General features: G+C 45.6%; 1 protein-coding gene across 2 annotated transcripts in view; it reads left to right on the plus strand.

Moving 5' to 3' along the window:
- Window positions 1-16,328, plus strand: part of ZNF532 (zinc finger protein 532) — a 72,483-nt gene that overhangs the window by 44,102 nt on the left and 12,053 nt on the right. For both annotated transcript variants that reach the window (XM_066602547.1, XM_066602548.1), the window contains exons 6-7: window positions 639-801; window positions 5,640-5,924. In XM_066602547.1, the coding sequence (XP_066458644.1) occupies window positions 639-801; window positions 5,640-5,924 (448 nt within the window). The remainder of the gene's footprint in view (window positions 1-638; window positions 802-5,639; window positions 5,925-16,328) is intronic.

The following is a 16,328-nucleotide window of genomic DNA, read 5'->3' on the forward strand; positions in this document are numbered from 1 at the left end:
TCACTGTAATTAGGATATTTTTGCAACCTCCATCACACTTGATGTCACCGGAGACTGGAGCAACTTTGCAACTTTTCTATGTAAACTCTTTTAAAAGGGGTCCTCCAGATTAAAGAGAGTTTCCAAGACTTAAAGGGGTCTTAAAGTATTGATGACCTATCCATAAATAGTGGATCAGTGGAGGTCTCTCACCTCTGCCGATGAGCTGTTCACCAAGACAGTGTGCTTCTGCATTGAGCTAATTTCTGCAAGTAGCGGACAGCTCAGTGCCCACTGCAGTGGCCATTGAATGGGAGCTTTGCCTGTAATATCAAGCCTGGCCACTACAGGAAGAACGGAGCTGTCTGCTTCCGGCAAAAATTAGCTCAGTGCACAAACATACTGCTGCTGTGAACAACTAACCAAAGGCAGACCCCAGGCAGTAGACCCCCCACCGATCTACTACTTGTGGCCTCAACTAACAGCAGGCCATCAATAGTTTACAATTGGACAACCCCTATTAAATATTAATGATTTATGCATAGTTTCATTAACAACATATCACGCCGTCCGATCAGCCCCAGTCCCGTATGATCAGTAGTGCATATTTGTCAGCAAGGCGAGTAATCTAGAATGTTCCTTCTGTTTGACTTTCCCAGAATCATCTTCAAATGCTCCATGTGTGACACGGTGTTCACGCTGCAGCCGCTGCTCTACCGTCACTTTGACCAGCATCTCGAGCACCAGAAAGTGTCCGTGTTTAAGTGTCCGGACTGTTCCCTTCTGTACGCCCAGAAGCAGCTTATGATGGATCACATAAAGGTATGAGATAAAGCTGATGGAACTCCCAGCATAATTATAACTCCTCCGTTTATAGTCAGACGTTTGATGCCACTACGAGTCACACTGCTTTCTTGGCTTTCCAAAGGTGGCAGCCATTCGGGCTCCTGTCCACGGGCGATGATTTTTTTTTTTTCACTGAGTTCCCTGGGGCGATAATCCCCACTGTCCATGAGCGGAAAATCATAGCGAGTCTCCACTAGCGGCTGGCTGCGAATTGTCACGATTCTCCGTGGTGAGCCTGTCAGATAGGCTCACTGCGGAGATCCGTTAGATGGCTCCTGCTCCTGGGCGGCAGTTCCCGCGGGGGATATCGCAACGCCCGTGGACAGGCAGCCTTAGAGTGATCATATGTGATGTCATCCAACTTTCCACTAAGCCAGAATGGAATACTGTGCTAAATAATGAACATATTGGAATTAGTTTGCCTTCAGACTTGTGATCACAATATCGCTGCGTTTTTTTAACGCGAATGCCAGTAGGACTTTCTAATGATAAAAACGCATTGCACAAAAATCACAAAGCACAAACTTGCGGTTTTTGTGCGATGCATTTTTAACACTAGAAAGTCCGATTGACATTCGTATTTAAAAAAAAAACGCTATGATATCACAAGTGTGAAGGCACCCTTAGTATTTCTATTTCCTACTTCATTTCTCCAACTGCTCTGTCATTGTCAGTCTTCACTGTACGTCTGGCATTCTATTTATGAATGGGATGAACAGTTCCTGCAGAAATACCATCGCCAACGGCTGCCTGTAGGTCAGGTAGTTTGAAAGCCTAAAGTACGAAGTGACCCAAAAACACTTGGGAAACCCACCTGATTAGCAGGTCCACATGCAGGGCTGTGGAGTCCGTAAGCCAAACTTACGGCTCAGTTTTTCCCCCACACAGACTGCTGACTCCTTCATGTATGACTATGTTTAAGTAGTAAAATGATAACATCAGGCTTTTTTTTAGGAAGAAAGGGATACTTCGCCTAAGGGCTCTTTCCTACGAGCATCTAACGTTTGTTCACCCATTCAGACTGCACGGGCCTGGCGCATATACGCCGACGCCGCAATGCCGTTGCCTCCCCTTCCCTCTCCGGCTCACCTCCTCTCTCCTTTCCTCTGGCTGTTTGCAGTGGGAGTGGGCAGGATGGGGGTGGAGCTAAGCAACCGCCCCTTGTCCGCAGCAAGCAAATGGGAATGGGCGGAGCTTAGCTCCATCCCTGTCCACCTCCCCTCCCATTGCAAACAGCCGGAGAGGAGGAGAGAAGGGGATGGGAGTTTAGCAGCCTCCCTTCTCCAGCAGCTGACATTGGCTCCCATAGGAGCCCATGCAGTGGTCGACGTATTCCAGGCACAAAGATAGTTCCACGACTATCTTTGCTCCCTGGTGTAAAAGCGCCTGGCGCTATATTTGCCCATCGGCTTTTACGCCACAGGAATACGCCTGTGTGACCTGATGCTTTGGAATCCAATGTATCAGATGATAGCGTATATTGTCCGTCCGTGAAAACGTTGGCCGATATACGCATGTGTGAATAAGCCCTAAGGGTGCATTCACACAGGGGAGTGCAATATTGGTCCCAGAAATTCAGACTGATACTGCGCTTGTAAAATTGTAATGTTCCCTGTTAGTGCATTGCAATTTCTGAGACAATTGCGTCGCATGAAATGCGGATTTTTTACGCACCTGAAAACCACTTGTATTTTTAATAGGAACAATTAAAAATGGCATTGCGCTATTGTACATGCAAGTGCAATGTGATTATTTATTTTTTCTCACCCATTGGAAATAATGGGCCAGATTTCTGTGGACTTGTGGACAAATAGAACCTGCTGTGAGTTTTCTATAATACAGCCTCACTGCTATTCCCAATCCTTGTTATAAAGACTTGTTTAAAGAGTCGTACATTGATTTGAAGGAATGCAGCCATCCAACAGGTGGCGCTAGAGAGGTCTTGTTCTATCCTCCTTACTTGCGAGAAAAAAATTGCACATGTAAATGGACAATTGAAAACAATGGGCTCTATTTCAGTACACTCATGTGCATGCACCCTCATGGAGAAGAAAGGCAGGAACTGATTTTCTATTGCTGCTTCCACATCCCAATTATCAATGGTTTCATATGAAGGGAATATGCAACAAATTCGGCATTGAACTAATGATACCAGATATATATATCTTATATATAAGTTTGAGTCGGTACATTTCTACTACTCCGACTCCACAGCCCTGATCACATGTACTTCTTTTACTCTTTTGAACACACTCTGGCATTTTGGCAAAGCTTTAATGATGAATTTTTCTCCCACAATTCATTAGGCTGCACCCCCACTTTGCACATTTGTATGTCACTTTGAACTTCACAGAATGCTTGTGTGGCCATCAGGTTCCTCACCCTCTTGCAACATGACTGCCCTTTCTGAAGGAGCAAACCTGCAAATGTGTGGGCAGCAGTCCGAACATAAACCAGTTCTCCCTAAACAAGGTCCTCAAGTCTTGCAGGGCCATCTAGGATGGAGGACTCCGGGGTCTTTTTCCTTTTGATGCGATAGAGCGCATCCAGGGGGCACTTGTGGCACTTTAGATGAAGAGCAGAGTCTATGACTGCTGACACATTCTCTGGCATCTGTGTGTGCCATCCTATACTTGGCGCAGATGCCGAGGGCAGAGATCCGCGGTCACACACTCAGCAGCGGCTGCTGGACCGGAGCTGCAGGCTGGATGAGTGGAATGCCTGTAGCGATATTGGCCAGCCATAGGCCAATAAGGGGGTTGCTGTTACTACTGGAACCACCTTGGGGACCACTTATTACTACTGGGGCCAATATAGGGGATACTATTACTACTGGATCCACTATGGGGGTACTGTTACTAATGAGGCCAGACAATATATGGGACACTTACTACTGGGGCCACTATGGGGGGTCACTCTTACTACTAGGGCCAATATAGGGGATACTATTACTACTGGGTCCACCATGGGGGCACTATTACTAATGGGGACACTTACTACTGGGGCCACTATGGGGGTCACTATTATTATACGGTCATACGATTACAGTCGGCCCTTTGAAGGCAACCATAAGGCTGATGTGGCTGCTCTACAGGCTGTTCATGATTGCCTCATATAGTACCATTCATGGATTACAATTGATCCCGTCCAACTAATCACCTAATTATTGTGTCCCCAGCGCTGAGGAGCTGCAGACATCTTGCTCTGCTCAGTATTGATGTAGCTGTATTAATATGCGCAGTCAGTGCTGGCAGGGACTATGGATTACACCGGGGCAGATCTCCCCGGAGCACAGGGATCTGTCGGTCATCTGCAGTCCGCGGTCGGCGCTGCTGCGGAGCGTTCCCCAAATACATTGACTGCTTAGCAAAGGACAGAGTGATATAATTACTCTGAAGGACTCCCTAACGAGTAATTACAATAAATACTGTGGTGTTCGGACGAAGACTGCATGGAAAGGTGCCAAGATCTACAGATATGTCAGGCACGTCTGTGGTGGGAAACCTCTGTTAACCCCTTGAACTAAATCTAACTTTAGAAATATCTATTATTAATGGGCACAACATTACTGCAGCCAGACCTTGTACCCCATCTGCTGTCAGTACATTGCTAATCCAGGTTTGTCAGATAGTCTGGTTGCTAAGGATACGCTGCCCAGCAACCACAGGCTTTACACTGGGGTTGTAACTCAGTGCATCTCCAGTACCCGATCTAAGTATTCGGGTTAGAATTACCAGTGAAACGAGGGCAGAGAAGGGGTAAGAAATCTTGGCAGGCCTTTATCTCTTCCTGGCAATTAGCCAAATTTCATTGAGGGCCACATCAGCCTTATGAAAGGGCTGATTGTAATTGTAAGATTGTATAGTAATAGTGGCCCCAGTAGTAATAATCCCCCCCCCATTGAGGCCCCAGTGGTAGGAGTGACCCCTCACGTTGTGGCCCCAGTAGTAGAAGTGATCCCCGTGGTGGTCCCAGTAGTAGGAGTGACCCCTCCCATTGTGGCCCCAGTAGTAGGAGTGATCCCCGTGGTGATTCCAGTGATGAGTGATCCCCGTGGGGATTCCAGTGATGAGTGACCCCCGTGGTGGCCCCAGTAGTAGGAGTGACCCCCGTGGTGGCCCCAGTAGTAGGAGTGACCCCCGTGGTGGCCCCAGTAGTAATAGCTACCCTCCCTTTTTGCCTCTAACCAGACAGCATCTCTACAGGCACACACCCAGATAGCTGCCCTGGTCTGGCAATGGCAGCCGCTGCTGAGTCTGTGACCGCTGTCTTCTCCCCTTGACACCTGCGCGTCTTATAGCCATTGACACCACCCACCTTCTATATATTGTGACTGGAAGAGTCAGTAAGAACTCAGTCCATGAGGAGACGGAGAGGGGTTGTCACTTCTAGTGAAAAGTTCAAAATGAACCAATGCCTGGCAAGCCCTGTCTGTCCCACAGTGACTGATGATCACTATTAAAGGAGGGCTATTTAGTGGGCTGCTGGGTTGACTATGGGCCAGCAGTGCATTAATCAACTCAGCAGCCCACTAATCAGCCCACCAGGACTGAATAATGGACTGGTGGACCAATTAGATCCACTTTTCTTTACCTTCTTATGTTGATGATGTGCTGTATGTATTTAAAGGAGTTGCAAGAGTTCTGACCAAATAAAGCAAAATCCACCACAGTGTGCATCGCACATTGCTATTTTTCGTGCAGTATGAGAGGTGACATGTTGAGTTGGGGTTGGCGGGGTTTGTGTACCAGGACTTCTTTTTAGTTCCAGTCTGGTCCTGTTTGTATAACTTCTAAATCTGGTTTTATTTGCAGTCTATGCACGGAACATTGAAGAGCATAGAGGGGCCTCCAAAAGTTGGTACTACTTTACCTCTGAGCACCAAACCCACCACCCAGAACTCCAACAGCCCCAGCAAGGAGGAAGTGAAGCCCATAAATGGTACTGATAAACCGGAAAAGAAAGCCGTTGTCCCAGAAAAGAAGACAAGCCAATTGGTTAAGAAAACTGCAAGTCCAGGTTGGACCTGCTGGGAATGTGAACAGCTTTTCAACCAGAGAGACGTATATATATCACACATGAAGAAGGAGCATGGCAAGGTAGGATCAACCACATCGGCTAATATCTAACTATCTTAGGCACCCTCCAAGTTCTTCTGGTTCTTCCCACCAGTCCACGTCTGGACACTGGTAGCTTACAGGGTACATTTAAAAGAATTTTCTATCAAATAACAATTGACCTCGTTCCGGATGTCCTGTGGCAAACTGATGACTGGTCCTTCCATCCCGACAAAGCACCTGTCTTCACAGCACTGAGTGATGAGTAATGTTTGGTGAAAAACGGGATGACACCGTTGCCTCAGCCTCTGTATTCACACAACTCATTCTGTGCAACTTTTTTTATTTTAATTTCCTCAGGTTAAAAGATATCTTAAAGGAAAAATGTTGTTGATGTTGAAGAGGTACCCCTCGTATGAATCACAAAATAGGTAAAAAAATGAACATCTTGTTAAGGGAGAAGGACATACGTATAGTACACTAGTACATTAGGCTTCCATAACAGTAGAATATGACATTTGGCACTCATTTTACTGGACAAATCCAGGTACAGCCCTATTCCATAGCCCTTGAAGTAGATCCTGCGTGGGAGTTGTCTGCCGTGCCGCACCACCTTCCCTATACCTTGTTAAACTTACCTGGACATTTTTCATATGGCAAGGTGGAATTAACAATGTTCTGCCACTTTGAGAGCGTTAGGGGCCGCCTATCCATCCATCTTAAAGCTATCATCTTGCGGGCCAGAAACGGTGCCATAATAAGAAATATCCGGTCATGAAATTGCCAATGCTCCTCATCCAAAATTCCCAACAAGCATACCTCCGGGTCGAGTGGGACTGGCAATTCCATTAGCTGGCTTAGAAATCCTGTGACCTCCCACCAGTACGTGCCGACGTCAGGGCAGGTCCATATTATATGATTAAAATTCGTACCCGGTGCCTGACACCGATGACATTGATTTGGTAGGCACTCTGTTCATTTTATAGAGCCTAGTCAGTGTTAGATAGCACTGATAGAGTACATACAACTGCATTAGTTTATTATTTGCAGCTGGTGATGCCATGGTATATGAGGACATTACTGCATCCCATTCCTCCCCAGTAAGGGAGGGAATGAGCTCTTTCCATCTATCCAGCACCTTCATTGGCAAATAGGAAATTTTATAATGCAGCAGATGGGTATAGAACACTGATGTCAGACCTCTGGGGCCCTGGGTGGGACAGTGGGTACAGAGAAAAGGATTGTCTGGGCTCTGGAAATTGCGTCGTGAGGACATGTTGGAGCTGCAGGTATCTATAGAAGTCAGTCCTCGGGACCTGGAAGAGTTGTTGTAACTGTTTAAAGGAGGCTAGTACTCCATTGATATATAGATGTTCTAGCGTGGTAATTCCCAAGTTCACCCAGAACTGCTTATCTGGTAAGTTCGCAAGGTGTGGAAGCACTCTATTATCCCACATAGGGTCTCTAAGGGGGTATCTGCATACTTGGTCAGTGCTTTACATGCCCGCCACACTCTAACTGCCAACTTATGGATAGGTAGCATCTGCCAGGCCAGTAACTCCGGCTTTTACAAAACGATTCACAGGAATGTTTTGGACAGAAAACCCATTAACCCCTTTAGTGGCACACCCAGAAAATCTCCAGGGCTTGCTGCACTGACCATGCAGTTAAACCCCAGAAGATTTCCGTGGACAGCTCTAGTGCTGAAATGTGCAGAGCACTGAGCTGTCATGTGAAATCTTTCAGGGTTTTTATTGCATTGTTGACTCATTTAAAAAACCTGCCCTCTGAGGCATGACATGGTAATAATAAACCTGCCACTGAAGGGGTTAAACGTTGTTCAGAGTTTGGGAGAGGAGAGTCCGACAACCAGTGACGAATATATCCCATCCAGCCATATAATCAAGCTTAAAATCTGGTAGTGCCATTCCCACCCCATCTTTTGGGCGCTTTAATGTTTCCATGCGAAGTTTGGTCCTAGCTTTATCCCAGACAAGACAATACCGCTGAGTTGGTCTTGTTGAAAACTTTCTGTGGTATGACGGTGTCTGCATGTTCTAGACAGTATAAATACTTGGGAAAGACAATCATTTTCAATGAGATTTATTTTGCCGGCCACGGATAATGGCAAAGCACTCCAGGTTTTGAGTTTATGCTGAAGGGACGTTAAGAGGGCAGCAATGTTCAGATTAAAGCTCAGAGCGTGATCTCTAGAAAGATAGGTTCCAGGATATTTAATTGGGGAGAGCCCTGTAGGTTGTAGGATACCTCTCCCATCTGCCAGCCCCCAAGTCTCAGAGGCATAATGACGATTTCTGCCAGTTAATGCGTAAGCCAGAGAATCTCCCAAACCCATCTATCCGAGAGACAGACAGCGGCAAAGTATTCCTGGGCTCTGACATATATAATATTAACCCTTTAAGGACATGGCCTATTTTGGGCTTAAGGACGCAACGATTTTTGAGGGATTTTCATTTCTACTTTTCAAGAGCCATAACTTTTTTTTTTTTATCTTTCAGTCGATGTGGACGTATAAGGGCTTGTTTTTTGCATGGTGAACTTTATTTTTTATTGGTACTATTTTTGGGTGCATATAATGTATTGTAAAACTCTTATTTTTTTTGAGAGCAGGGGGAGAAAACACAGGCCAGATCATCAGGACCAGGGGCTCAATGGCAAACAGGAGGGGAGAGAGCGGGGAGCCCTGTCAGGTGCCTCTATGTAGTGGAAAGGAGGTGGAAGCCAGGCCATTCACCACAACCATGGCTATCGGCAATCTATACAGTTTAGAGACTCACTTAATAAATGAGTCTCCAAATGCGAATTTTACGGAGTACCTCCATCAAGTATGGACAATCGATAGAATTGAACGCCTTAGCCGCATCCAATGAAGCCAAGGCCAGATACGACCCGCACCTCCAGCCCACCTGTGTGGCTACCTGTGTCCTTCTAATATTGTCCGAGGTAGACATTCCCGGAATAAATCCGGATGTATGATTTCTTTTATTGCTTGATTCAGGCGAGAGGCCAATATCTTAGTGAGGATCTTATAATCGGTGTTTAATAGAAATATGGGCCTGTATGAACCACATTCCTCTGGGTCTTTATCGGGTTCAAAATGAGTACTATGCTAGCCTTGCCATAGATTACGGGAGACGACCCTCCTCAAATATACGTTGGTATAAGGAAAGCAGGTGTGGCACGATTCCTTCTTTATATTGTAAGTAGACCTCCAGCAGCAGACCGTCTGGTCCTGGGGTCTTACCCTCGGTCATGGCCGTCATTGCCTCTACAACTTCTTCCATCGTAATACGGTAGTCTAATAGGAATTTATGGGTATCCTGTAATTTAGGAAATACTATGTCTGTTAAATAGGTATTTAGTTTGTTAGTGGAATAATCAACCTGGATTGATATAGTGTGATATAAAATTGTTGAAATTTATTCAGGATATCTACCGGATCCGAGAGTATGACTCCCTAAACTGACCTAATCCACAGTAACGAAAGGAAGGCAGTCTCCTGATGGGCCATGTAGGCTTGATTGATTACCCAACTCAAAAAAGGACTGTCGGGGAAAAAAAGAGATTCCTTTGAGACTTCTCCATTCAGTACAGCAAATAGTCCCTGCCGATCTACAACCATCTGTTTCGATTAATGTCAGACGGGTTGGCAATAAATTCCCTCTCCAGCAACTTACACTGTTCTGCCAGGAGTTCCAGCTCTTGTACCATGGCTTTTTTTTGATAAAGGAGATGGAGGGTCTAAAATGACCTCTGAGGTAGGGCTTGAACGCATCCCACACCAAAGTAGCGTCAGGACTTGCCACGTGCGCGTCATAATATACTTGGGTCTGATCCGCTATATGGTCACTAGGTACAAGCAGCAAGAGCCAGAATGGGTGTACTTTCCATCTCCTAGGGACTGCTAAGCCAGGGTTTTTCAGAACCATTCGAAACCGCGAGTGATCCGATACCCCTCTAGGGAGAAATTCTATGGAGCTAATTTTCCAGAATAAGGAGGGAGATCTAAACATATAATCAATACGACTAAGGGCGTGGTTGTGGGCAGCGTGGCAGGAAAATTCTTGTTGTTGGGGGCGAAATACACACCACAGATCTAACCATCCTGTCACTGAGATCATCGAGGCTAGCTGGGTCATGCCCGCGTCTTCCCCCCTGAGCCACCCCCACACCCCCAAATGTATCTATCTATCATGTTCATATCTCCCATGCAGACAATTGTTGCTTCTGGTGAGAATGAGGCAAATACGATACCCTCAGCTAGTAGGGCCATTGATGCAGGTGGTAGGTTATAGAAACCTAGGAGAACATAAGGGTCACTATTACTTTTTCGCCTGCACAAAGATAAATCTACCCTGCAGGTCCTTCTTCAGATGTTCTACTTCCCATCGGAAGGACCTTCCTATTAACAGGGACATACCCCTAGAATATGACGTGTGGTAGGAGTGGGTGGACCATTGGACCCACGGCTTCAATAAGGCTTTTACAGTATCAGATGTGAAGTGGGACTCCTACAATCGTCACATGTGGTCTCCAGGAGAGCAGTTGCAAAAAAATACCTCAGCCATAAGGAGGGGGGGGGGGGGGTTGTTAAGACTAGCCAGGAGAGGACTACACGCAGAACACTGGCAATCCTGTGTCTCGTCATAACACCTAATGACATAATCACATTGTACTATATAGTAATCTCTCCAGGGGTGTAGCTAAAGGTTCATGGGCCTGGGTGCAAATGTTTATCTTAGGGTGGGAGAGAGAGGGAATTAAGGAAAGGGATAAAAAGGGGGGGGGGGGGGAGGTAAAAGCACTCACAACCACCCCTAGAAGTCAGGAGCATAGTAATCTATGAGCAATAATGTATGTCCTGGGCCTGCTGGTACGGTGTTGAATTTAAATGTAGTATTCTAAGCCTAAAGTCTCTGAGGTGCAACAGGGCAATTTGGACACGTGTCCGTGTATCTCATAACAGTCCCACTGCTTGAAGAAAGAAAATAAGCATATGTTACAGTCCCTCTGGTTGACACCTGGTGGACAGCCATGTCTCTGCTACCAGGAGAAGAAACGAGTCCGGTCCCCAGCAACCCCTCGCAGCCATGCCGGATATACCATAGAGTATGGCAGCTGGAGACCTCAGAGTTGATTTTGAATCCTGAAGAACGACGCTCTCTGCTTTTGTAGATCCGCTGAGAAGTCCGGGAAGATGGATACTGCAGCGTTGTTATATTGAAGAGGCCCTCCCTTTTTGGCAGCTTGTAGGATTGCATCTCTTTAATGGGAATTAAGCAGTTTTGCCAGCAGGCGTCTAGGAGGAGCGCCCAGTATAGGTGGTTTCATGAGTACTTGATGGGCTTGCTCTACCACAAGGACCCGTGATAGGGAAGCATCTGGAAAAAGTTCACATAGCCACCGTTCCATGAACTCCTCCGGCCTCTGCATTCTGGTAGGCCCACAACATGGAGATTATTAGGCCGTGAGCGATTTTCCATATCGTCCGCCTTTTGCCTCCAGAATTAAGCTTTCTGCGTAAGCTCTCACACAGTGGCTGACATCTGGGATACAATATCATCCAGCACAAGGATCCTGTCCTCTATACCAGTAACCTGCTCCCGTAGATATTGGAGGACCTGTCTCAATAGGCTCGCATCCACTTTGATCTCATCGATTTTACCCGTAAGGGTAATGGTAGATAAAAGCTGATCAGACAGTTGTTGCAAAGTTTGAACTGACCCAGCAGGCGGTCCCATACAGACGGCTGATGCAGAGGCCATTTCTCCTGATGCTGAGAGTGCAGGCTCTGGAACAGGGTCACTGTGCGGCTCCCCTCTCGCCAATGTCTTTAGTTTATCCATAGAAGAGTTCTGTCTGGTGGGACCCATATTGGATCCACCTCTGTGTTTCCTGCTTTTGGATGGGATTTTGCAAATTGTGCTGAAGCTTCCTAAGAAGACCTGTTCACTGTCCACTTTTACAAAATGTTCTCTCCAACCTGTATAAAAGTAATAAAATAAGTAAAAATAAACATTTCTTTAACAATTAGTCTGAGGTCTGCCCCTTAACACTCAGTTGCAGCTTTATGTGACCTTTCAGGGAGAGCAAGGAGGACTGGGATGGCATGAAGGAAGTCTCTGAGCAGTACCAACGGAGTAGAGAGAGAGTATAGAACTTGGTGGACATTATGGACCTCTTTCATCACAACTGTCTAATACTAACACTATCTGTATTAGGGGGAAAGGGACTTGTTATTTGTATAGCGCCAACTTATTCCGCAGCACTTTCAGGTAATTTATTTATAACCCTTAACACCCCCAAGCTCATTGTACTGACCTCGGAAGGGTGGAAGACTGAGTCAACCATAAGCTGGCTACCTGAATCATGCGGGGATTGAACTCGCAACCTTCAGGTCGTGAGCCAGAGCTTAGGACTGTATACTGCTGCCTTAACACTTTTCAGCAGACCAGGCCCTATATTACCCATAATGGACATATTTTTCTTTTAGACAGACCGTTTTGATAAATGAGGCCCTATGAATGTTTTTGAAATGCTAGTATGTCCCCACATCTGAACCTCAGTGTTATGGTTTCATAACCTGTCATGGGATATGTCTAGGAGGACTTCCCCTTTTAATCTTTAATTCTTAGTAAATTGTAATTTATTTATGGCTTTGAAGTAAAGCCTTGATCTGCGCTCCCCTCGCGTGTCTGCACGCTCGCTTTCCTTGTGAAATTTAGATGGTAAGGACACAAAACAACCTGGCAAGCCAACAAAGCCGTACTCCTGAATGTGACAGACGTCTTCCCCCCTCTGTAGTACTTTTCCTGTGTGTTCCCCGCCACATCTCCCACATAAATCTTTTAAGGAGAAGAAAGGAACAGCTTCCACGTTTTACTACTCTAATGTCCTCAGCCGTCACAATGCATAATATTCAGCTTCGTAAGGAGCAGCACAGCGAAGCTCGGATCACCAAAATCTTTCTTATTTGAATAAACTTTTTCCTATGTCCCTTATTAGAACACATAAAGTTACCAGAAGCCGTCACTTAGTAGGGACCTCTCCTACCAGCCAGAAAGCACAACTGCTGCAAAGAGTGTCTTTTTGTTTGGAGGACAATTTAAAAAGGACCTATCAAGTCCTCTTCTCAGCGAAGCTGGCTGCATAGCTTTACAAGTGCGGCCCCACCGACTCCAACAACGCATTTCTTTCCTTTTACACTCTCTCCTATTTTCCCACACAGGTTATTCCTGGAGTCGGCTCCCAGAGCTATGAATATGTCAAGTGGGTGGTCCCCAATGCTTAATCTCTATGGGTGACTTCAAACATTTACAGTGCCAGGAGCCGAATCTAAGACCCTCTAAGGGGTGGGGACATTTGGGGGGGGGGGAGCAGGAGTGAGTATAAAGAAAAAAAAAGACATTGTTGGGAGTCAGCTATGCTATAGCTGCAAAGCTATGCAGCCGGCCTCACTGGCATCAGGACATTACACGTCCTCTTTAATTACGCAGATGGTTTATTGTGTCTAGTATAATGCTTCATTACCCTTGTAGTGAGACCACCCATAGTTAGCTAGTAGCAGAGGAGCCTGTTTAATTAAAAGGGGCTTATAAGGGAGGAGAAAGCAGGGGATATGTATTTTTATCAAGCATGGGTAACTTTATGACAAGGTGTTTAGACGGAACCCAGCTAAAGGACAATAGTTGGGGGTGCCTCCTCCAAGACCCTCATTTATTGGGAGAACTGGTGTCCCGGCCTTCCATGAATACTATGAGGACAATTATACTGATGGGAGCAGTGATTCTATAAATGGAACACCATTAAAATGTTGTTCTGAAAAACTAAGCCTTGTGCATTGGCCAGATGTCTCTAGGTCCATTTCAACCGCTCCGGAAGCAAGAAGATGCTGCAACAGTCATGAGTCTATCATTATGCACGTGACCACTCAGCAGGGACTCTGCCATAAATGACATGTGGCTGCTGAAAACTGTGATTGGCTAAGTGCTCATAAATGGCATATGACCGATGCAGCAACATTCTGGTTCCGGAGTGGCTATGCTGGATCTGGGGGACATCTGACTGGTGTGTTTGCCTTAATTCTTGTGCCCCTCCCACTCCCGAGTGTTACAAAGCCCCTTTAATGGTGTATTCCCATCTCACGAGTTCCATTCTTATGAGCTGCAAATGTGAAACTGAAGCACTCTCCAATTACATGTCTGTTTCAAACATGCCCCATTTTCTCGAATAGTTGCTGTCTTCTATGCAGTTGTTTACTGCTTGTCACTGGGGAACTGACTACCTCCGCTATGGAGTGCTTGTACCATTCTAACTCCATATGCAATGATCTGCTGGTTGGCCACCATCTCTGAAGCACATGTGCCCTGGCTCCCAGGCCACCAGCTACTGCTGGGCTGTGCTGTTTCTTTGCACAGCAGGGCTTCTGAGCAGTCCTCGTTGTTTGTGCTATTCAGAAACAGTATGCAATGAAACAGGACAGCGCCGTGGTAGCTGGTGCCCCGCCAGGCTAGAATTTCCAAGATGGGAATACCCCTTTAAGGATTTTCTTTTTTTTTTTTTTCAATTCTCTAATATAATTCAGTTTACCAAAAATGTAAACTTTAAGGTTAAACTCTTGTAGATTTTTCCTAAACGTTATCTCCTTTGATCTGGAATTGCTTGTTGTTAATGACAAAACAAGCAGAAACGAATTTGCAGAAGACAAAAAAAAAAGACCTTAAAGGATTTACATGTTGCCCTGCAACTTTAGAGCCATCATGCAGGATTTAACAGATGCCTTGCTAAAGTGCTTCTTAATCTTTTATGAAATATCTTTTTCACTATCTAAAAGCCAAGTAAAAGCCAACAGAGATCTAACCAGTGCCGGGAAACAGCGAGGTGAGAGATGAGCTCACCACTGAGCTACAGAGCAGTCTTAGATTGTGTCTTCCAAGTCTCCCGTTCCACAGATAGACTTCAATCGGAGACTCGCAGCTTGTAAAGAAAGTTCAGCCATGCTTCTTTTTCTAGTCCAAGAGTACAGAACATAGGCAAGCGGTGTGATTCTCAGAGGGTGGCGGCTGGTTTATAGACTATAAAGAAGCCCGTGGGAAGAAGGTAGACTCTGACCTACATCATGAGGCCAAACAAGAACAGAATTAACGAGATGCATCAAGTACCAACTAAAGTAACCAATTCTTCATTGCAGAACCCCTACTGGGGCTTAGAAACAGAAGGGGGTTAGGTAAAAAAAATAAATCCCCATCCAGTTCAGCTGAGGATAGAAGAAGGATCATATAGAACATTGTATAACAGGAGCCATTACTTCTATACATTTACTGTAATTGGAGAAAAAAACTAACCGTTTTTTGCGAAATGTCCAAATTCTCTTAATACTTGTTAGCGAGAGACCAGTATTACATTAATCGTTGGTGTATCCAGGTTTAACTTAGATGTCCTGGTAACCAATAACTTATGTTAGCACACCTGATGGTGACATGTTGAATAGAATACATATACACGTTAACCAATTCTATGGTCCCTCAAGTTGCAGTACTAATTGGTTTCAGGGCGACCAATGTACACTATGTTGAAAATGTTATAACTTGAGACTGTAGCTTTATGCAGAATTGCCAATTGGTTCAGCAGCCACTAAATTGTCAAGCTGTCACGGGTGGTGATACAACACAGGATTCAGGATACGATGCAGAAGTTGGAGCAACCAAGGTGTATGTTAGGTCTGCTACGTGTGTTTGCTGCTCTCTTGCTATTCCGGGCAGACGCGGGTATCACTCTGCTCCTTTTGTATGAATGTACTCGTTGCTTCTATTTTCTACCAGCAATGCACTAGCTAACCCTGCTCACTGCTCACAGCCCAGCTGCAGCTACATTCGTAAATTCCTCCCTATTTAGTTGAGCTGTGAATCCTCCATCTTTGCCTCAGTATTGCTGTGTGTTTGTCTCAGGCACTCAGCACATCTAGGTTGCCTGTCTCAGGACTGTTTTATGTATATGATCCTGCTTTTGTATCTGTTTATTCTGTAAGCTCTTTAGCCTGTGTGTGTTTTGTCCATTTCCTTCCAGTCTGTGCATTGTTCCCATCTCTGTGGTAAGTCAGTCCTGTTCTGTGTTTTGTGTGTCCTGTTCTCAGTACATTGTCCCTGTGTCCTGTCAAGGATATTTAGCCCTGAGGTTCCAGTGTGGGGCCGTTCTTATCAGGACGCCTACCTTGCTTTTAGGCAGGGATCTTCATTATTAGCTAAGCGCAAGATTCACATTTGAGATTACCTTGCAACTGGAGTCCGCTGCCAGCCACACCCGGTCTGGTCTATAAGTCAGGCTAGTTGGTTAGCACAGTGGGCACATTTTCTCTATCCGTAACAGTGTACAATATTTATTTGTAATTGCAGAAAGGGAAATGAATAGCAATAATTTGACAAAATG

The sequence above is a fragment of the Eleutherodactylus coqui genome, chromosome 5 (assembly GCF_035609145.1).
Source record: "Eleutherodactylus coqui strain aEleCoq1 chromosome 5, aEleCoq1.hap1, whole genome shotgun sequence".
Lineage (NCBI taxonomy): Eukaryota > Metazoa > Chordata > Amphibia > Anura > Eleutherodactylidae > Eleutherodactylus > Eleutherodactylus coqui.